Source organism: Loxodonta africana, chromosome 16 (genome assembly GCF_030014295.1).
Source record: "Loxodonta africana isolate mLoxAfr1 chromosome 16, mLoxAfr1.hap2, whole genome shotgun sequence".
Classification (NCBI taxonomy): Eukaryota; Metazoa; Chordata; class Mammalia; order Proboscidea; family Elephantidae; genus Loxodonta; species Loxodonta africana.
Genome location: NC_087357.1, coordinates 71,765,725 through 71,788,014, shown reverse-complemented (window position 1 = coordinate 71,788,014; position 22,290 = coordinate 71,765,725). Strand labels below are relative to the sequence as shown.

Sequence of the window (22,290 nt, the reverse complement as noted above, 5' to 3'; positions counted from 1 at the left end):
AAATGGCTGATACGGATCACATGTTTAGAAATGGTGTACAACAGACTAGTATGCCATGCTCATGGAGTCTCATCTCCAGTTCCCGCTGCACTTACTGGGAAATTCCCTTTCATACAGATAGAGAAATCCATTTTTAGGTTTCATCTTCAGGCTTCTTTCTTCTTCATTCAATAACTGTACCATAATGTTACATTTGATGACAGAGAACACTGATGGCCTGAAGATATTAGGCCACAGTGGTGAGGCAGATTTTCAACTTATGTTTAACCTGTTACAATCCAGATTTAAGTCCAGGATGTGATGCTGGTTTTACATGGGTACCGTTTTGTAGTACCAGTAGTCTGCTCTCATCCACGGAATATCTATTTGGAGATCAGTGTGGGTGCTTAAAACTGTGGATGGTACCGAACCCTGTCTGTGTTTTGTCTTATGCATACATACCTATGAAAAAGTTTAATTTATAAATTAGGCCCACTAAAAGATTAACAATAATAACTAATAATAAAATAGAAAAGTTAGAACAATATACTGTAATAAAACTTGTGTGAATATGGTCTCCGGGTGGGACAGAGCCGGATGTGTAGTATTTCTTCCCGTTACTCATTTAACACTTTGGGACCGCGGTTGACCTCAAGTAACTGAAATCGCATTGGCATTGAATACAAGTAGTCTTTTGCTCCCTGGTACTTTTCCTTATTATTTTCTCTAAATTTTACACTCTTACACTTCAAATTGGAAGTTTTTATGGTCACATAGGTTTTGAAAGGGATATAGATCTTTCAGTGTTCAATATAAGATGCCTGAAATTTACTATGTGGAGAAGTTTGGGAGCTTGGAATACTATAGTGTGATTCATGGACAAATGTCATGAGCTCTTCACTGAAATTAGTGGTGTTTCTATATCACTGATTTATGGGTGATTAGGTTTGCTTGGTAATTAAAGCAAATTCGATTCTGACCCTACTCCAGCTGCTAGCTCAGGTCAAATTTGTTCTCTGTTTGAAAGTTAATGTAGCTCAAATTATTTAGGTGAGATAGTATGCCCTCTTAACTACTTTTGTTACGGTTTTTTCTCTTCCTTAGCTAAGAAATTAGAAACAAAAAAATAGGAAAAAAAACAACTGTTCACTCATGTGTACTTTACTGCCACATCAGCAAAATTGGTGTGGATAATTAAAGCAGAAAACCCTGAATTTAAGAAGCCCTGGTGGCACACTGGGTAAAGCACTGGCTGCTAACTGAAAGGTCAGTGGTCGGAATCCACCAGCTACTCCGAGGAAGAAAGATGTGGCAGCCTGCTTCTATTAAGGATAACCAGACTTGTTGCTGTTGAGTCAGTTCTGACTTATAGTAACCCTATTAAAAAAAAAAAAAAATAGGGCACAGTAAAACTGCCCCATAGGGTTTCCAAGGAGCGGCTGGTGGATTTGAACTGCTGACCTTAGGTTAGCAGCCGAGCTCTTCACCAGGGCTCCACCATAAAGATTATAGGCTTAAAAACTCTATGGGGGCAGTTCTATTCTGTCGTAGGGTCTTTATGAATTGGAATCAATTTGAGTGGGTTTGAATTGTCCAGGTACTCCTTTTTTGTTTTTATTGGATACTTTTAAAATGTACTTTTTGCTGTGTAGACCAGGGTCCAGATTTGTAAAGCTGGATTGTCTCTGAGATGATCAAGTCCGTTTGAATTATGATACAAAAATTCACCTTCACTTAGAGGGCATTATATTTTGTATATGTTTGTTTAAGCACCTCCAATGTACTCATTTCTTTTGCATTAACATTTTTTAAAAATTTTCCCAGGTTATATTTACCTTGTCTGTTAAATTATTAGACTTTCAGAGTGGACCAAAATGCTGAAGGGTGTGTTTTAATTATTTTTAAAAAATTTTTGTTGTGCTTTAACTGAAAGTTTGCAAATCAAGTCGGGCTCTCTTACAAAAATTTATAAACACCTTGCTATGTACTCCTAATTGCTCTCCCCCTAATGAGATAGCATACTCCTTCCCTCCACCCTTTTTTTCGTGTCCATTTGGCCAGCTTCTGACCCCCTCTACCCTCTCATCTCCCCTGCAGAAAGGAGATGCCAACATAGTCTCATGTGTCTACTTAATCCAAAAAGCTCATTCTTCACCAGTATCATTTACTATCCCATAGTCCAGTCCAATCCCTGTCTGAAGGGTTGGCTTTGGGAATGGTTCCTGTCTTGGGCTAATAGAAGTTCTGGGGACCATGACCTCTGGGGTCATTCTAGTCTAAGCCAGACCATTAAGTTTGGTCTTTTTATGAGAATTTGGGGTCTGCATCCCACCACTCTCCTGCTCCCTCAGGGATTCTCTGTTACGTTCCCTGTCAGGACAGTCCTCGGTTGTAGCCAGGCACTATCTAGTTCTTCTGGTCTCAGGCTGATGTAGTCTCTGGTTTCTGTGGCCCTTTCTGTCTCTTGGGCTCATAATTACCCTACGTCTTTGGTGTTCTTCATTTTCCTTTGCTCCAGGTGGGTTGAGACCAATTGATGCATCTTAGATGGCCGCTTGCTAGCGTTTAAGACCCCAGACGCCACTCTCCGAAGTGGGATGCAGAATATGTGTTTTAATTTTTTTAAAAGCATTTTTAAAAGTATTTTAAGTAGTTTTTGATATATTTTTGATGGAGAACCTCATTCATTTAGGTTCTGCTGCCAGCCTTTCTGCTTATAATCTGAGGTCATTTGGCTAAAGTGTTTTCCAGTACCCTTAGCTTTATTAGGATTGCTTATTTTCATTACAGATTTTCAGATGACTCACATAGGTCTTGGGGTCACAGCTACTTCCGTATTTCTTGCTGGTTCTATTTCATTGTATTTTGAAGCAGCTTTAAGTTTTGTTTACAAAGTCTGTTTGGTGGACTTAGCTATCTAAAAAGATAGCTCTTGAAAATGATTCTTCTTTCCACCCCCATTAAAATGTTAACCACACTAAAATAAATATTCAGTACCATGTGACCTAGAGAAAGTAAAGAAACAGAGAATATACTGTGTGCATGTGTGCGTGTATGAGAGTGAGAGAGGGAGAGAGAATACAGGTAGCAAGTCACGTTAGAAGGAAAATGCCAAGGAGGAAATACAGCTGCTCAGTAGTGAGGCAAAAGCCTCAGCTTCCAGAGCTATTGAATGAATTGGCAAGAGATGTAAGGAAAAGTTTGATGAAAAGAAATTTATTAAATGAGGTGTGTTTTAGTGCCAATCATGTGACTTCATTTCACCATAAAAATGTTTATGCACAGAGATGAAGTAAGCTGAAACCAATTGGGCATTATCGTATGTAGAATTTATTCTGGAACATCAAAGTAATGAAATATCAACTGTTTACTAATTGCCTGCTGTGTAGGGAGACAACAGAAATAGAAAAGATACAGTCTCAGTCCTTGAGGATATAACCAGTCATGAAAAGTTAATAATATAAGGTGTCATAAAGATGAGCATGATTAATAATTGCTAGATAAGTGGCAGAGCCAGCGAATTGTCTGGGTTCAAAGGAAGTAGTGATGAATCTAGGCTGGAATGGTCTAGGAAGAGTTTGTACAGGAGGAAAGAGACTTTGAAAGATGGGTAGGATTGAAATAGGCAGAAGATTGCGACCATTTATTTGTGCAACATTTATTGAGTGCCTTTCTGTATGAGGCATTGTGCCAGGCATTGGAATGCAGAATTGAATAAGACGTAAGATATATTAAATTAGACATATTCTCTTGGAGTACTGGCAGTCTAGTGGGGGAGACATTATTGTAAATAAATAATATATAATGACTTAGGTACAAAGTACTATTGGAGCTATAGAGAAGGAATTGACTCTCTTGATTGTCTTACTTGGAGAGAAATCATCACTGATGGGATAAGTTTTGAGATGGACCATGAAGAACGTGTAGAGTTTCTCCAGACAAAGTCTGGGGTAGAGAAAACATTTTCTGGTAGAGAAAAAGCAGCACAAAGGCATGGAGTTTGAAAAAAAGCATGAAATTTGTGATAGTAATGTGTAAAGTGCTTGGCAAGGAGTGGCAGGAGATGAAGTTGGAAAAGATCTTTTGTATGCCAAGTTGAGGAGCTGGAATTTAAACAAGGAGTATAGCCTGTGGTTGATTAAAAACGTGGGCTCTGGAGTCAGACTGCCTGGGTTTAAATCCTAACTCTACCACTTAATAACTCCCTCACCTTGGAGAAGATACTTAATATCCCCAAGCCTCAGTGTTCTCATCTGTAGAATGGAGTTAATAAACCATTATCATCATGAGGTTTTTGTGAGAATTAATGGAGACAGTGCTTGTAAAGTGTGTATCACAGTGCCTGGCCTGGCACATGATAAGTACTCAACTATTGATAGCCATCATCATTCATTATTATTATTGAAGGTTTTAAAGTAGAAAACTGACCCAGTATCTTGGTTTTTGAAAGCTAATTTTTGGTAGTATTGTGTGGAATGAATAAATAGAAGGGAAGAGGCTTGAAGCAGGGTGTCTAGAAGATTAACAGCGTAATTCAAGTGAGAGGTGACCAAGACATGAATTGAAGAAGGAGAAAAACTAGGTATGACACAGTTTCCAAGTAATATTAGGTAGATATACTGGATTGATGATTGGGTGTAGGAATGAAACAGGTGGAAAGGCAAAAATTTTTCATAATCAGCTAATTTTTCTATGGAGATTGAGTTGGGCAATCACAGCTGGAGACAAAGACTGGAATAATATGTAAAAGACTAGGAAGAGTTAAAATTTAAAGGACCTTCAAAATAAGATTTAGGCTTCTATTATTCTTTAGGCATTAAGAAACTACCAAGAATTTTTGAATAGGTTAATCTAGCTGTTCCTTGTACAGTTCAGGGGGAAGAAGAGTAGAGATTAGATTGTTCTAGTACACAAAGTGGTAAGAACTTGAACAAGCATTGCAGCAATGGAGATGTTAGAAAATGAAGAAAATTTGAAGAATCAAAGGACTTGGTGTCCAGAAAGAGAACAATGACATCAAAATTTGAAGTGTGAGTAACAGAATGGTGATACCATAACAAAAAATAAGCCAGAAAGGGGAATCAATGTTGAGGGAAAGGTATTGTAGTCAAAGAACTACCACAAATTAAAAGACACCCAAGGAATATCTTGAAATTTTAAAGGCAGTGCTGTTAGATGTATTGAATCTGCCGTTAGAGGTTGTGGTCAACTCATGCTTCTACTCCTGGCAAGTGAATAGGTTATAACTTCTCATGATTTGGAGCCTTTTGATGATCCCTCCAGTCAGCAAAGAATTGTCATTGTGTTAGTATAAGCCGGATAGTACTGGACCACCTGTCTGAAGGCCTTAATTTCAGCCATGGTTCTACCCCCTACTTGTTGAAATTAACTTCTCTGAACCTATTACCTCATTTGTGAAAAGGAGATAAAACCTACTGTACCAAACTCACAGGGTGTCTTTGACAATCATATAGGATAATGTCTGAAAATCCTTTGTAAATTGTAAAAAAAGCGCTATAAATATTTTGTCATTATCACCCAAATTAGTATCAAGATAAACACTTTTTTTAAATTAACTATATCATTAATTCAGTAAACATTTATTCATACCTATATTCTAATCACCGGAAACCCTGGTGGCGTAGTGGATAAGTGCTATGACTGCTAACCAAGAGGTTGGCAGTTTGAATCCACCAGGCGCTCCTTGGAAACTCTATGGGGCAGTTCTGTGCTGTCCTGTAGGGTTGCTGTTTGTCGGGTTTGGTTTGGTTTTACATTCTAATCACTAGGTATGTAGAGATGAAAGCATAGCCCCCTCCAAGAAGCTCATAAACTGGTGAGGGAGACATGTTTAAGGGCCATGATCTAAGTGTGCATCATATGCTGTGCTGTGGGACCACAAAGGAGAGCTACCATTAACCTAGACCGAGAAAATTAGGAAAAGTTTTCAAGAATAGGAATATCTGAAATGAGGTTTAAAGACAAGAAGTTAGTTTAGAAGACAAAGAATGGGAGGACTAGCGTATTCCAAAAAATAAATTAGGGCATGCAAAGTATAGAGATGAAGAAGAGTGATGTAGCTTAAGAAGTGAAAAGTTAAAGTGTCTGGAGTGTAGGCTGTGTCTGGAATATGGGGTAGTGGTAAAATATGAGGGAGGGAATGTAGACGTGGGTCAGATCACAAGAGACCACATATGACATATTAAGGTAAAAGATTTGGATTTTATATAATGAAGCCAACCTTGAGTCAGGGGAATGTTGAGATTTGAATTTTAGAAAGGACGTCCTGTAAGTATTGTGAAGCATGGACAAAATTGAAGATTTCAGTAATTCTAGAAAAAAATTAAGTCCTTATTTAGTGGTTCTGGGGCCCAAAGTTACAAAACAGATCAGCCAAGTTATTTAGGATCTCTTGGCTCTATAGGATGAGGATGAGGGAGACGTCTAGGAGTATTCCCAAATTAATTGGGTAGATGTGTTGATAATAGTTTAGAGGGAAAGACCATGCGTTTGATTTTGGACCTATTAAGTTTGAGATATCTATGGAACATCCAAGGGGAGGTATTTAATAGTTGAATATGGATCTGGAGTTTAAGGGCAAGATCTGAACTGATCTGTTTGTTATTCCTCAAAATATAGATGCAGGTGAAGCTGTAGATATGAATGAGATCACTAATTCAGGGTAGTGTGAGAAGAGTGTCAAGGACAGAACCCTAGGGCACACTTATGTTTAAGGAGCAGGAAAAGAACTGAGTTCATGAAATAGGCCAATTAGGTCTGACCAGAGAAGTAAGAGAAAAATTAGGTGAATGATTTCGAGAACCCAAGAGAGGAGAGAGTTACGGTGTAGAAGAAGGAGAACAGAAGCTAGATAAATGTAGATTGAGGAAAATGGATAAAAGGTGAGAAAATGAAGATACCAGTTGCCTGGTTTCATTTATCAAAACAAGGGATATAAATGGTAGAAACTACAGGGATAAGAATTAAGGGAGAGTTACTTGTTTTAGTTGTTTTTAAGACTTCAGAGATTTAAGTATGCTCACCTGCTCAAAAGGAGCCCTGGTGGCACGGTGGTAAAGAGCTCAGCTGCTAACGAAAAAGTCTGCAGTTCATATCTACCAGCTGCTCCTTGGAAGCCCTATGGGGCGGTTTTACTGTGTCCCATAGGGTTGCTATGAGTCGGAATCGATGGCAACAGGTTAACTGGGTCTGCTCAAAGGAAAGACCCAATAGAGAGTAGAGGTAGAAGAAACAGGACCAGGGGTATGTGGAAGAGGGATTGGATTCAGATAAAATGTTTAGTATTTGATGGAAGGGATACCTCCTCACTGAGACAGAAAGAAATATAAAGATGAATACAAGTGTAGATGTGGGTGGAAAGGGACAAGAAGGGGAAATTTTGGTCTGAAGGCCTTAATTTCCTCTGAAATTGGATGTAGCATTGATTACTGAGTAAAATAAAATGAGTGAAGGGCTGAAGGAAGATGTGACCATTTGAAATCTCCATTGAGGGAGAGACTGGAATGTGTAATGGAGTTGCTGAAAAGTACCAAGGGCCAGCAAAAGTTGGAGACCATGAATAGAAGTAACACTGGACCGTTTTGACCATTTTATACTTAGGCACCTAAGTTTACACGCCAGTTCTTCCAAAAATTAGGGTTTTGCCTGGCAGATACAATAGAAGGACAAAAGGGCAAGGCAGTTCAGGATGTTGTTTTAAAAGTGAGTGGGTGGTGGAATAACTTCAAAATTGTAGGAAGTAATGGTAGCCAGAGGTGTTGATAAGAAGGAGCTGTACAAGTTCTTGGCACAGTAGAGAACAGATAAAATAGGGAGTGAAATTGGAAGGAAAGGAAGGTTTGATCATGGAGTGAGAGATTGGAGATCAGGATTTCAAAGGTGAAGCAGTAACTATGGCCAACACTGTGAGGACTTGAAGTGAAATGGAACTCAAACCTCTGAGCTCTTAAGTTTTGAATAGGTCCTCCATTTGGACATTGACGATGTTGGGACTTAGAAGGCTTATGAGGCAGGAACTGGAGTTTAGGATGAATGTGAGAGGTGATCAGAAGTTTAGTAAATAGGGACAAGTAAAATCGCTAGAAGGCATGAACCTTAAAGAAGGAAACTTTTTTTTCTTCAGTGGAGTGATGCTTCGGAAGCGGTTATGGAGAGCTAAAAGAAGGCTGGAGCCTACTCTGCTGGGAGTAGTAAGGTGTGGAAAATTGAGTGGCATCTTTGAAAAGACTGGGAAGAGAGGTGAAGACAGCATTCTTTGAAGAGTCAGAGTAGGAAAGAGTGTGTGTGTGTGTGGGGAGGGGGAAAGGGTGTTTAGCTGCTTTTTTTTTTTCTTTTTTTTTAAACTTAGGAATTCTGAAGGGCTCAATAAAAAGGATTGGAAGAGAATGGCATGGCAATGTAAAGAAAAACAGCAAAATTCTGACGTTTGGAAGACAGGAGGGACTTTATTTTGGGTAGTTGTCAAGGACGGCAATGAGGTTAACTTACATTAGGCATCTCAGTGACACTGGAGTGAAGTTGTTCAGCTGGTACAGGCTACACCCCAGTTGGTGTTGAAGACCTCATAGGGCTAATGGTTTTCAGCTTTTGCTTGGAGTTGGGGCACATAGTTTCTAATGTCTTCACCCCCAGTCTCCCTAAATCCCTGATCAGTCTGTGTCCCTGGTTTGCTTTTCCACTTGCTACATAAAAACTTATTTTTTAGCTGTTGTGCATTAAATGTGAGTGAAAATGCCATATGAATGTTCTTAATTGCTATACAGATATGCCCTTCATGCTAAAGTTCCAGTGAAAGAAAATTTTTCAACAGAACAGTTTGGTCAAAATTAATATATTAACAAATCAAGTTTCCTAATATTGGTAATTGGGGTTCTTTCGAGGTGATTGGTTTTGGGTCGAGGTGATTTTGTAGCTCTTTAGCTTGTCCCAACTAATCCTCCTTTATTAGTCATTTCAGTTGTTGGCCGTAGTTCTAGTTTTTTCTTATCACAAATATGGAAGAGTAGTAAAATAGTATGAAAACAGAGGGGGAAAAAAAAAAGAACTTTGGAAAAGCAGAAATAATAAAATGGAAAAATTTTAACAAAACCTTTAAAAATCTGAAAATTAGATTAAATGTTTTAAAATGCCTTTGGAGTTGTAAAAGTAATTGAGAATATTAATTTTTGGTGGAAAAAAAATTTAACCCCCTATTGACCCACATATTTTAGACCAAATTCTATTTTTGATCAGTTTTCTTTCTCCTGGACAGATCACCTGTTGTAGCTCCTTTTTCCAGCTGCCAAACAGCACTGTGTGTGCCGTTTTTCTTTTGCCTTCGTGTTTGCTAGTATATCGAAACTTATTCTGTTGCAACTCCCTATTCTCCACTTTGCAAAGTTATTACAACACTGATCCTCTGTAGTTTTCACCCACGAACTGGTGACATGTCGCTATCCCCAGCCCGTACCCATTTCTTAAAAGTATGCCAGTTGGTTTTGAAATGTGAAAGTATGCCTTGAGTTGAGAATGAAGTAGACGAACGTAGGCTCATAGATAATAAACTCATGGGTATGGAGGCAGCTTATACTTTTTTTTTTTCAGGTGAATAAAGACGTTCTGGCTCTTAGTTGACGAAGAATCAATACCTCAGTGTGACTTGAGGTAGAGCATTTACAGAGTATGTGTAAACAGCACCATTTGTGTCTGGCTGAGTTGGGGGAGAAGGGAGGAGTCCCCAGGTGGGTTTTTAGAAAGTTCTGTATTTTGAACAGAATTTCAGCCATTAGTGAAATTAAGTTGTTGATTGTTAGGAAGTACATACGGTCTAGAATGCAGCATCCTAAATTAAACAGTAGTTCTTGTCCTGGAGTGGAGTGATTAAAAAGATCCTTTCGGCTTGATGAGAAAAATCATATGATCTTGTCTGGGTCTCAGAAATTTGTATTTAATAGTCAACCTCATTTTTTAAATGTTCCCAAAGCAGCTTTTGGTTTATTTAATAATCAGTTTGTTAAATTTTGTATTTTTAAACAGTTGGTTTACTGATAGGTGGCAAGTTGGGTTACAGCATGTATAATATCTAATGGGGAAAAACATTTTAACTGAGGATTTTATTTTGTTAGAATATACCCAGTCAAGCCAATTCCGTCTCATAGCGACCCTATAGGACAGAGTAGAACTGCCCCAGCGTTTCCAAGGAGCGCCTGGCGGATTCGAACTGCTGAGCCTTTGGTTAGCAGCCGTAGCACTTAACCACTATGCCACCAGGGTTTCCTGTATTCTATTACATTAGAATATAGACATGCTATATTTGGGGTAACAAAATGTATATTAATGCCTTGTTGTTGTTCTTGTTCTTAGATGTGATAAAAAGTAATGGGAATAAATGTATTTGTCATGAAGGGACAATAAGCAAGTTCAAGTTCTGTTTTACTAAGTATCAAAAAGAAAGGGGGGAGGGTATTGGTGGTTTCAAAATTTTTTAGAAATGGTTGGCCTTAGTTTTTACCTCACTTATAAAGGATTAAATTCCTCCTATATTTTTTTCCTAGTATGAGAATGTGGTTATTTATTATTCTTTCTTAAATAATTGGTATAATTCTAACCCTGCTCCCTTTTTTTAGTTACTTTAAATTGAAATGTGAAGGGGCAATTGATCCTATACATTTCCAGGCTTCTGTATAATAATTGATAACCACAATGATGACCCTTAAACAAGAAAATGCTGTATACTGTGTACCCAAATATAGTGAGTTCTTTTCTAAAACAATTTTTTTTCCAGAAAAGAGAGAGTTGCCTTACATTTGATTCTGTACATAGATTCTAAATATAAATTTCTCTCACGCTTTCTTTATTTTGAAAAACAAAGTACTATTTGATAAAGAGCCTGAAACTACTTAAGTTGAAACCTATTTTGAAATGCGTGAAGAGGCCACTTGTTGGAATCAGTAAAAAAGGAATCAAATAAATGTAACAGATACTTAGTAATTTTTCATAAGTATATGAGCTCAAAATTGTGCCAGATAGTATTGAAGACAGGCTTTTTTCATTCCATTCAACAAATACCACTTAAACGTAGTATAGTTGATTAGTTTGTAAAAATCATAAATATACACTAAAAAAAACCCAAGTCTGTTGCCCTAGAGTCGATTCTGACTCCTGGCGACCCGTGTGTGTCAGAGTGAACTGTGCTCCGTAGGTTGTCAGTGGCTACAATCCTATGGAAGTAGGTCACCAGACCTTTCTTCCCTGGCAGCACTGAACGGATCGGAACCACCGACCTTTTGGCAGGTACCGAGCACGAACCATTTGTGCCACCCGGGAACCTTAAGTATACACGACTGGAGTGAAAAAGTCAACCATTTCAGTAGTTAGATAGCAACTTGTGGTTTGGGGTAAATTTGTAGTGAGAGCATTTTCCACATAAAAAGCACTGTATTTCAAGCAACTTAGATAGAAATGAAGGTGGTTTGCTCTCCAGAGTGTGTTAGGGGACTCAAAAGTGACTCCGATGATAAGGAATACACTGATGTCAAAGATGTGCGTAAAGATTTTGAATAAAAGTATTTCGTGAAATACAAAAGTAGGAATACAGAATTTCTAAATTGTTAGGATTTATTAATATTATTTTAAAGGCCATCTGTGCAACTGAGTTCACTTTAATTTCATAAGTAAGCATTTGACTATTTCATTTCTATCCCTGAAAGTTTATTATCAAGTTGACCAAAAAGCACTGTTTTTTATGTTCTTTATTAGGAAAATAGTGAATCACTTTATATTTGGGATCTCTTTCTGCTCAATCTGATGTGATATTAAATTGTATTTATTGTACTGCATTTAAGGTGAAGAAGTATATAATACATTTTAAAAGTTCTGCTAAAAAATGTTTTGGCTTTAAGAAACAAGCTTTATTTATCTGGAAAGAACTTCTAAATTTTATGAGACAATTCATTCCTTTAATAATTCTTAACAAAGAACACTATATACAGATCACTAAAAGTAGTATAATTTGATTGTTTTTTTTTAATTAACACTTTACCCAACAAATGGCCAAGAAACAAAAACCTCTACTTTTTAATTTTCACTCTTATTTGTCTAGATCCATTGATTAGTTTTTACGTTACTATGTCAGTAGTGATTTATCTTTTATTAATTACGAAAATTTCAGCTGTCCCGTTCCCCCCAACACATCGCTTGACATCTGAAGAAGTATTTGATATGGATGGGATACCCAGGGTTGATGTTCTGAAGAACCATTTAGTAAAAGAAGGTCGGGTAGATGAAGAAATTGCACTTAGAATTATCAATGAGGGTGCTGCCATCCTTCGGAGAGAGAAAACCATGATAGAAGTAGAAGCTCCAATTACAGGTACACTTATTTGTGTTTTGGATATAATTTTTATAACATTCTTTAGTTGCCTGGATATAAAGCTTTTTCCTCTTTTATCACATTACACGGACATTATCTCGGATTTTTTAATTATTTTGTGTAATTTTAGTTTTTTCTGTAATTTTTAGTTTTTACTTCTTTTCAGTGAACAAACATGATCCTAAATCTGAGTGCAGAAGTTAGTCTAATATGCTTTGTGAAAGTTTCATCAGTTGTGTTGGCCATACATCAGTTGATAAAACAAGTACTTATTTACTTTGTTTTCAATCATTAAGGGCAAATACCTCAATATCATTGAAAAGGTGATCATTTAGAGGTCAACAGAAAGTATTGAGTTAGAATGGAGGTTTTACTGCTACCAGTATAATTTTATCATCCTAAGACTTATATCCTTGGCTCCCTAAAGAGGGCCTCTGTAAATTTAGATGAAAATTTTGTCACTGACCACAAATTTTGGTATTTCTGTTCCATCTTGTTCTAGACCTTGAGCACACGAACCGTTGGTTACACATCACCCCTGTCATAACTCTTCATAGACCACTACCTCCTCAGACATTTCTTGATAGCATTTACACTATCTCTTATATTAAAGAAATTAGAATTGAAGTAAAATTTGTTATTTCAGAGTTTTTTTCATATCTAATAATCTTCTTGTTTCAGTGTGTGGTGACATCCATGGCCAATTTTTTGATCTGATGAAACTTTTTGAAGTGGGAGGATCACCTGCTAATACACGATACCTTTTTCTTGGTGATTATGTGGACAGAGGTTATTTTAGTATAGAGGTAATAATCATATACTGTCATTTGATTTGCTGTTAAGTGTTAACATAAATGATTTCTATTAATTCCTAGTGAAATAAGTTCCTTAAAGTACCTGTGTGGAGTTCTTTTTAAAACCTCTGTGTATTTTGAGTTCATTTGCTTGTTTGTTTTTTTAAGCCACTATTTATTTCTCTTCTGTATTTCAAATCATTCAAGTGATTTTCTTTGTATTCTGTGTTTAATTGTATTTAATTATATAATTATAATTGCCTTTTTTCCCAGTGGTAATCATGAGCAGACTGAGAACTCTTTATTGCCCTGTTACCTAGTGGCCCTAAGGAACTAGTGCTCTCTTGCTCGCTTCTCAGAACTTAACCCATGTGAAAAGAAACGAATTGAATTCCCTCTGATTAAATAAAGCATATTATGATGCCTTTATTCTTTAAGCCCTAGTGTTTCTGTCTTTCCTGAAGTAGCTGTTAAAACCCAAGCGTATAGTGTGGAGTCTTTGTTTATACTGAAAGTGTTCATTTGTTTTAAAAAAAGGAAGCATTACAAATGACCTGTTAATCATCACTTAACAGTAAATGGTTCTTTTAGCTCCTCTTTCTTTTCTCATTATATGAATAAAATGTGGCAAATATACCACAATCTGTTTTTTCTAATATATGCATCTCTCTCTCTTATTAAAAATGAAAATGTACAATAACATCGTTCTGTAACTTCCACTTTTCGTGCATTCCTACAACTGTGGATGTCTTTCCAAGTCAGTAAATATAAATCTGCAGCTTTTTGAATAACTGCATTGTATTCCACCAAACAAAGGAAACAGTTTAATCAAATCCTTATTGTTAGGAACTTAGAATGTACTCAGTTTTTTCCATTATAAATAATGCTTCAGTGAGCCCTGTTATTCATATACCTTTGCATACTTGCCCTGATTCCAGAGGTTGAACTGCTGGATGAACGCTCTACCAGTAGATTCTTTTTATAAATCTGTGTTGAGTATTTTATGTGTGCCAAGCATGGCCTAAGCACTTAACACATTTTGATTAATTTAATCCTCACAACAAAGTTATAATGTTATTGTGCCCATTTTATAGATGAGGAAACTGAGATTTTAAAGAGGTTAAATAACTTGCACAAGGTCACATCGTTAACAAGTGGTGCAGCCAGGCAGTCAGATTCCAAGCCCGTGTACTTTTTTTTTTTCCTAAATTTTGTTTATTTTGTTATTGAGAATATACACAGTAAAACATATACCAATTCAGCAGTTTGTACATGTACAATTAGTGACATTGAGTACATTCTTCGAGTTGTGCAACCATCCTCACTTTCCTTTTCTGAGTTGTTCCTCCCTCATTTACATAAACTTACTGCCCCCTGAGGTTCCTAGCTAGTCTTTGAAGTTGCTGTTGTCAATTTGATCCCTTATCAAGCAGATACACTCTTAGCCATCTCTCAGTAGATATTGAAGTCTTACCTGGTGCATTTTCATGTGCGTCACTGTTGTTTATACTGCTTTCTCCAGTGTTTTCAACGTAACTTCCTTTCTGAGGTGTGCTAGGATTTCTGTTGGGGGAGGGAGTTCAGGTCTCTGTCCTGCCTACCTTAGGAATTTTATTATCCTGAATTCTTTTTCCCACTCATAGTTTTCATTATCAGCCCCCTCCGTCTTCCTTGAATTACATTAAGGTTTCAAGAAAAACAGTAGAATTTGACAATTTTAGGAAGTTTAGTTGGTAGCTAAGCATGTTTTGTGTATATTGAAGTATTATGTAGCTGACTCATTTAATATTGTTATAAAATGAAAATAATGGAATCAAAATAAATAATAAGAACAAGATGAGTTTATTAAGTATTGCTGTTTTTTCTTGTGAACAAAATGAAGGTATGAATACTTAAACATTTCAATATATCTGTTGAATATGTTTCTTATATATAAATATAAAAATGTTCAGTATACTTGCTAAAAATAAAGTTTGTTTCTTCTTTTTGTATGTGATTATATATACCATGTGTATTTCCAAACAAAATAGTCTTCCTTTCTTTTTCTTTTTTTAAACAAGTGAGTAAAATGTGAGTCTGTTTCTTACATTAAATTTGCAGCAGAGCATCTGCTGGCATAAATGGTTACACTGCTCTTAAATATTCTTTTTTATTAAAAAAATTGCATTTTCTTTAAATCAGTTTAGATGATAGAGCCTTACGTAAGGCAACATTTATAACTCGAGTTAGCAAAACAAACATAAAACATGGGCCATTACCTTCATTAGACTGCATGGTATAATGCTTAGGATCAGAGGTGTGGAATCCTGACTTCATTACTTACAAGTTTTGTGATATTGAATGAGTTACTTAATTACTCTTTGTTTCAGTTTCCCCGTTTTGTAAAATAGAGGTAATGGTACATACTTCATAGGATTGTTTGAGGAGTAAATGAGGGGAATTATATAGTGCTTGGCACATTGTAAGTGCTCAGTAAATATTAGCTGCTATTATCTTTAACATTGTATTTTATTAATATACCTAAAGAGGACACACCAATCTGGTAATTGCTTTTATAATGAGCAATTTGTAAATTGAAAGTAACTGGATTATTTAGTTCATCCATTTAACAAATATGTATTGCTCTTCTATTTGGTAGGTACTTTTTTAGGGTGAATAAAATTACAAAGTCCCTGATTTCATGGAATTCATATTTTAATAAAGGACAAAGAGAGCGAATAAAGAATAAAGGAGATGGAAAGAGTAAAGGAGATGGAAAATAGGATTAGAGAAAAAGAAGCAAAGAATAAACACGTTAAACAGAAATATAAGATAAATTCACTGAAGACATTTTCTTTTGCAGTGTGTCTTATACTTATGGGTCCTGAAGATTCTATACCCAAGCACATTATTTCTTCTGAGAGGCAACCATGAATGCAGACACCTTACTGAATATTTTACCTTTAAGCAGGAATGTGAGTACTTCCAGGAGAAATACGTTTCACTTCCTTGGTATTCTTTTGGAGTGATATGGGTAGTAAGTTATGAAGACTTTACAATGCAACCTGTAAGAACAGATATTAAAGTTTTGAGGAAGATTATCAAGAACTCTCTAGTGCTTAATGGCATTTAATGAGAAGTTTTCATTTCAATCTGAAATTGAACTATTAAGCTTGATTTTTACAAATGTACTTAGGAACAGTTTGAGTTTTGTAGATAATTTTAGGTAAAAATTATTTTTCCTAAAAGTAAGAATGAAAACCAAAAAAAGAAATGTTTGTTGTTGTTGCATTGGAGATTTTTGTCCCCTGATCTTGAGGCATTCCCATGAAGATTCTTAACAATTATTTATCCTGTCATCGTTGCAGATAGTTTGAAACATGCTAACCCAAAAAACCAACCCATTGTTGTCATGTCAACTCAGACTCGTAGCAACCCTATAGGACAGACTGTAACTGCCGCATAGGGTTTCCGAGAGCAGACTGCCACATTTTTCTCCCGTGGAGCGGCTGGTGGGTTTGAACCGCCAACCTTTCGGTTGGCAGCTGAGCACTTTAACCACTCTGCCGCCAGGGCTCCTTGAACATGCAGTGTATGACATGAAATTCTGACCTACGTATTAACCCCCCTTTTTTCTTTAATTGTTACAGCAATAGGAATCTAATAGCTATAAACACTTATCTGATATATAGCAGTGTTTGGCCTCTTTTCACATCTTATACTCACGTGCTTGTTAATATTCACGATTGTATTAAGTCTTGGAGTTAAGTTCTAAAAATAGAAATAATTTCAGAATTACTGTGACCTAAAAGTAATCAAATTAAAATTTTTATTAACAGTTTTTACTAAACCGCAGTTCTGTCAGCACACCACCAGTTTAGAACTTGTGGTTGCTGAATATAGATTTTTTCACATTTGAATATTACAATATTAAAAGAAATAGGAGGTAAGCTCTTATTTTGGTGAGGTAATTAACCATCTATCAAAATCCCATTAAAAACAAAATATTGGGGAATATAAAGGTAAAAAGGAGCAAAGAAATGTGCATGATGTTTCCTTGAAAGTAAATGACAGTTTGATGTGGTAGAGTTTTTTCTCTCTTGCCTTCCTATCTCTATTGGCTTCCTGCTTCACTGCCCATTTTAAGCATTTAGTGTAGAAGAGAGCAACTCCTCAGCACCTCCAGCATGTGAATATCATCTTTTACGTATTTATTTTAATTGAGTTTTGTTGTGATAATGTAAGTGGTCTTGCCTGTGATAGCAGTAACAGTAGTCACTGACTCTTATAATAAAATAAGGATTAAAACTATATTAACCTCAAGTATAGCTTTGATTTCACTTAACTAGGCCTACAGTTGAGTTTTTATAGAGATTTCACTTTTTTTTTAAAGCAATATTTTATGACTATCTGCTGCATACCCAAAATCAGTTCAGTGAGAGCAAACATTTTGTCTTCTAAGACTGATGGCATTGCTTACTTTTGTTGATTCTTATAGGTGAAGATGCTTGTCTTTTGTTTGTTTCCGTACAGTAAAATTCACTATTTGTGCTTTCAGTTTTGTGAGTTTTGACAGATCCACATAGTTGTCCACCATAATACAGAAAAGTTTCATCGCCCCATAAATTTCTCCTTCCTGCTTTTTTGTAGTCATTCCCTCACCCACTCTCAGCCCATGGCTACCACTCGCCTGTTTTCCATCTCTAAAGTTTTCTTGCCTTGGTTTTAATAATCAAATTTATCTTTTCAGAATGATCAACTAGTACTGTAATTTTCAATTAATTTTTTCTTTTTCTAGGTAAAATTAAATATTCAGAAAGAGTCTATGAAGCTTGTATGGAAGCATTCGATAGCCTGCCTCTTGCTGCACTTTTAAACCAACAGTTTCTTTGTGTTCATGGTGGACTTTCACCAGAAATACACACACTGGATGATATTAGGAGAGTGAGTATATATTTTAGTTCCAAGGTCGATTCCTATTTATAATACTTTGTTGGATAGAGAGTAGAAGCTTCAGACTTCTCTTCACTGCCAAGATTAGGTAATGGTAAAACTTAGTCTATTGATATTTTAAGGAAATATCTTTTAATCATTCAGAATAATGTAATACGGACAGAACTCAAAGTTGGTACCGCTTTCCCACGTCCATTCTCTCCTCACTTTTTCACGAGTTATTTCTGTTCTTTGTTTCTTTTCTTTCTTTCACAGTTAGATAGATTCAAAGAGCCACCTGCATTTGGACCAATGTGTGACTTGCTATGGTCCGATCCCTCTGAAGATTTTGGAAATGAAAAATCACAGGAACATTTTAGTCACAATACAGTTCGAGGATGTTCTTATTTTTATAAGTAAGGAAAAATATCCAAGATTAATTACATTTTAGTTCTTAAAATAGTATATGCTTCATATAGAAAAACATTATTTTACTTAATTTACTCTTTTTCCCCTACAGCTATCCAGCAGTGTGTGAATTTTTGCAAAACAATAATTTGTTATCGATTATTAGAGCTCATGAAGCTCAAGATGCAGGGTAAGAGTTCTGTTTCCCTGACCCAAATTAACACCTTAAATACAAATCAAACTTAGTAACCGTGATTGATGCTTTACGATGCATATTAAGCTATTTGTTTTGCAGCTATAGAATGTACAGAAAAAGTCAAACTACAGGGTTCCCTTCATTAATAACAATTTTTTCGGCACCTAATTACTTAGATGTCTACAATAATAAAGGTAAGATGTTGTTGATAAAAAAAAAATTGTTAAGCAACTTAGCGTTGTAATTGACTTATTTTTTAGAAACTATAATAGAAAAGGGGCATTGTTTGAAACTGTACCTATCCACATCTCATTATAAAAAGTTATAAGATATAAGGGAGGAGAGAGAACAAGAGATAAAATCCAAAATGTGAAGCTAAGTCATATGTAACCATTCCACAACTTGTCACTCACAAAAGCTGTCTTGTACAATAATGCTCTAAGCTGAGTAGGTAAAGCCAAACATGATTTTCTCAAACTTCCCTTTTTTAAATCTTCCTCCTTATAATCAAGAGAATGTTTTCTTGTTTGCGTAAAGCTGTTGCTGCTGTGACTGTTTCATTTATTTGCACTGTCTAGTTGTTTCGTTTATCATGTTTCTTGTTTTATGTTCTCTGATCTAGGTTCTCTTTCCCTTTCCTATTCTCTTTTCTTACCTCCGGTTTTATCACTGCCCCCATGAAGATTTGTAGTAGAGCCTTCTTTGATTAATCCACTCTGACCACCTTTCAGGGATGCATTCTTCCCTTTCTTACTCCTTTCTTACTACTGCTCTTCCTCCCTTTTTTCTTATATCTTTTTTTCTTTACCTTTTGCTCCAGTGGTTTTCATATCCCCTCCTTCCAAATTCGGTCTGTCTGTAATAATTGGGTTTCATGTAACTTTGAACATAGCTTATTGAATGGTAATGCCAAAGGATCATAATCTAGTTAAGTGTGTGCCAAGGACATTGAAGATGAGATTGGGAATATTTACAGAGTTCACATTTTCAGAAGAGGAAATTAACAAGCCACCTCTTCTGTCTTGACATGTCTGGAATTCATTTGACTGTGCCATAGCTTCCAGGGTCAGATGGGAATGAATGTGCCAGGAAGAAAGAAAAGAAGGTTAAAGACTTTTAAAAGTACATTTAAAGAGATAATGAGGTCATTGCTAGATATGGGTCATGGTGTAAGTTCAAAAGAGCAGAATAAGGGTTTTTTGGGTAACAGGAGGTTGTAGTTAAAAGATTAAAACATTTGCCTTGAGATCAGACAGTAGCAGGCTGGATAATAACTTTGGTACAGAAAATGCTATGAGAACTTATAGTACATTAGTTACCAAAACAGCCATAGCATTGAGGTAAAATGAGTTGCTAATCTTGAGAAACTGCTATCAGTGCAGCTTCAAATTATAGCAGTGCCTAAATAATCTTTTAAATTATATTTTAGTTTATAAAATTAGAAATTTCTATAATGATATCTAATGAAGTGTGGCTTCATTTTTGAGGTGAAACATGTTTACATTCTGATTCCATTCAAATACTACATTTAGTCTTCCAGTGCTCTAATTCTTCAACTCTGACCTCCCCTTGTCAATTTTAAGGGAACTAGTTAGAGTTTTAGTTAGAGTTCAGTGCCCAGCTGATTACTGCCTTACTGGTTGCCCTTTGTCAGGAAGTTAAGGAATCAGTTTTCTTAGTCCTTAGAAAAGAAACTTAAACCATTGAATCTGTCTTGTCAAAATTAAATGTCTCTTGGTATTTTTGAGTCTGGACATAAATAGTGTTAATAATTTGGGTGATTACGTGGTATGGTTGTGTTTGTAATGTTTCATTCCATTCCTAATGCAATTTTCTAGATTCTTTTTTCCCCTACTAAGAAAGATCTGAAAACTTGATATCAGCCCAAGCTAATAGTTTCTGAGGCTAAATTTAAAATACTTCTATTTCACATGGGAAAGATTACATATGTATATTAAGTTGGTAAGTGATAACATGTAGCAGGATTATTAGCAGGATTATTTTTGACTCCATATTAGCCAGAACCACAAGTTTTAGAATTTAACATCTACATTTCAGTGCTTTTCATTAAAAGTGAATATATATGTAAAGCCACATTAAAAAAAAAAACAAACCCATTGCCATCGAGTTGATTCCAACTCATAGCGACCCTATAGGACAGAGTAGAATTGCCCCATAGGGTTTCCAAGGAGCACCTGGTGGATTCAAACTGCTGACCTTCTGGTTAGCAGCCATAGCTCTTAACCACTACATCACCAGGGTTTCATATAACCACGTAGTTATTATAATTATTATATCTACAAAGCATTTTATAATTTTATGTGCTCTCATGTGAAATACATTCTCTGATCTTAAACTTCTGAGGTAGGCAGAATTGGATATATTAGTCCCCTTTTTTTAAGTGAGAAACAGATTCGTTAAATAATTTACCCAGCATTGCATGGCTAGTATGTGCTGTGGCCTAGATTAGAATCCAGCAACCCAGTGTTCCATAAAATAATGTAACCATGACTAAAATCTATGTCAGTTAATTTAAGATATTAATTATATCAACACATTGAAACATTAGATATCTGAAATTGAGATGAATATGTTACCTTTGGGTTATTTAGCTATAATATTTTTTCTTTGGTGTTTTAATGGAATTTTTTTCCCTAAATGAAATAAAATACTTCTTTGTAGTAGCTTCACCTGATTTCCCGTCTTAAATGAAATAAATTGATTTATAAATAAAGTGTTCAAATTGGTTTTTTTGTTTGTTTTTTGCTCTATTACCTTTCAGCTATCCTTTTCAGGTTGCCTGCAGCTGAAAAGACCCTCTTAAATTCCTCCAACTTGTTTGAACTGTTAAACCTAGAAAATTGCTTATTGCCATTCTGTGTTTCCTCTAAAAGTTGCATTTTCACAATTTTGGATTTAGTAAAAGTGCATGTTCATCATTGGATTATAAAGTAATATGAGCACTCTAGAAAGAATCTGGAAATTTCATGTGTAATAATGAGTGAAGATCTATCACTCTATATATAAAAGTGTGTTTTTTTTTTTAAAAAGTATGGTATTACTAAAATGAGTTCCTACTTCCCTCTGCCATCCCTAATTCCACTCACTCCTTGACCCTCCTCCCCCTAAAAGGATATTTTTCTGTTTTGATGTGTTTTATACTTTGGGCCCTAAAGGCAAATTCTTAAATTGACATTCAAACTTATCTTACAGCTGCTGTATTAAAGTATGAAAATAATGTGATGAATATTCGACAGTTTAATTGTTCACCACATCCTTACTGGTTGCCCAATTTTATGGATGTCTTCACATGGTCTTTACCATTTGTTGGAGAAAAAGGTATGATTTTTATTTAAAAAAAAACCACCCCAAACAGTTGTTTTATTCCTATTACATTTACTCCAGTTTACTATTGCAGGCACGTACTTGCCAGAGGAAACTGAAGTCAGGTTTCACTGTGGGTACAGCTCTGCTTGTGTCAGTGAGTGTGGATATGAGAGCCTCAAAGATATTTTAGTTAGCTGTTTACAGCCCCCATGTGAGGGTGTCTGGGGGACTGGGAGAAGACTTATAAATAGCCTGATGTTGTCTTCAGCTGTTGGGTTTTCTGCCCTTTTTTTCTTCAGCTTAAA

The 22,290-nt window shown here is 35.9% G+C and overlaps 1 protein-coding gene across 6 annotated transcripts in view; it reads left to right on the top strand.

The window, feature by feature from the left end:
• Positions 1-22,290, top strand: part of PPP3CB (protein phosphatase 3 catalytic subunit beta) — a 49,492-nt gene that overhangs the window by 2,112 nt on the left and 25,090 nt on the right. For 5 of the 6 annotated variants that reach the window (XM_064269717.1, XM_064269722.1, XM_064269720.1 and 2 more), the window contains exons 2-9: positions 12,149-12,349; positions 13,031-13,155; positions 15,986-16,097; positions 17,921-18,066; positions 18,331-18,470; positions 18,575-18,652; positions 18,758-18,852; positions 21,872-21,997. In XM_064269717.1, coding sequence (XP_064125787.1) covers positions 12,149-12,349; positions 13,031-13,155; positions 15,986-16,097; positions 17,921-18,066; positions 18,331-18,470; positions 18,575-18,652; positions 18,758-18,852; positions 21,872-21,997 — 1,023 coding nt within the window. Of the gene's footprint in view, positions 1-9,588; positions 9,720-12,148; positions 12,350-13,030; positions 13,156-15,985; positions 16,098-17,920; positions 18,067-18,330; positions 18,471-18,574; positions 18,653-18,757; positions 18,853-21,871; positions 21,998-22,290 lie in introns of those variants that run through there. The other variant, XM_064269721.1, reaches the window with a different exon arrangement.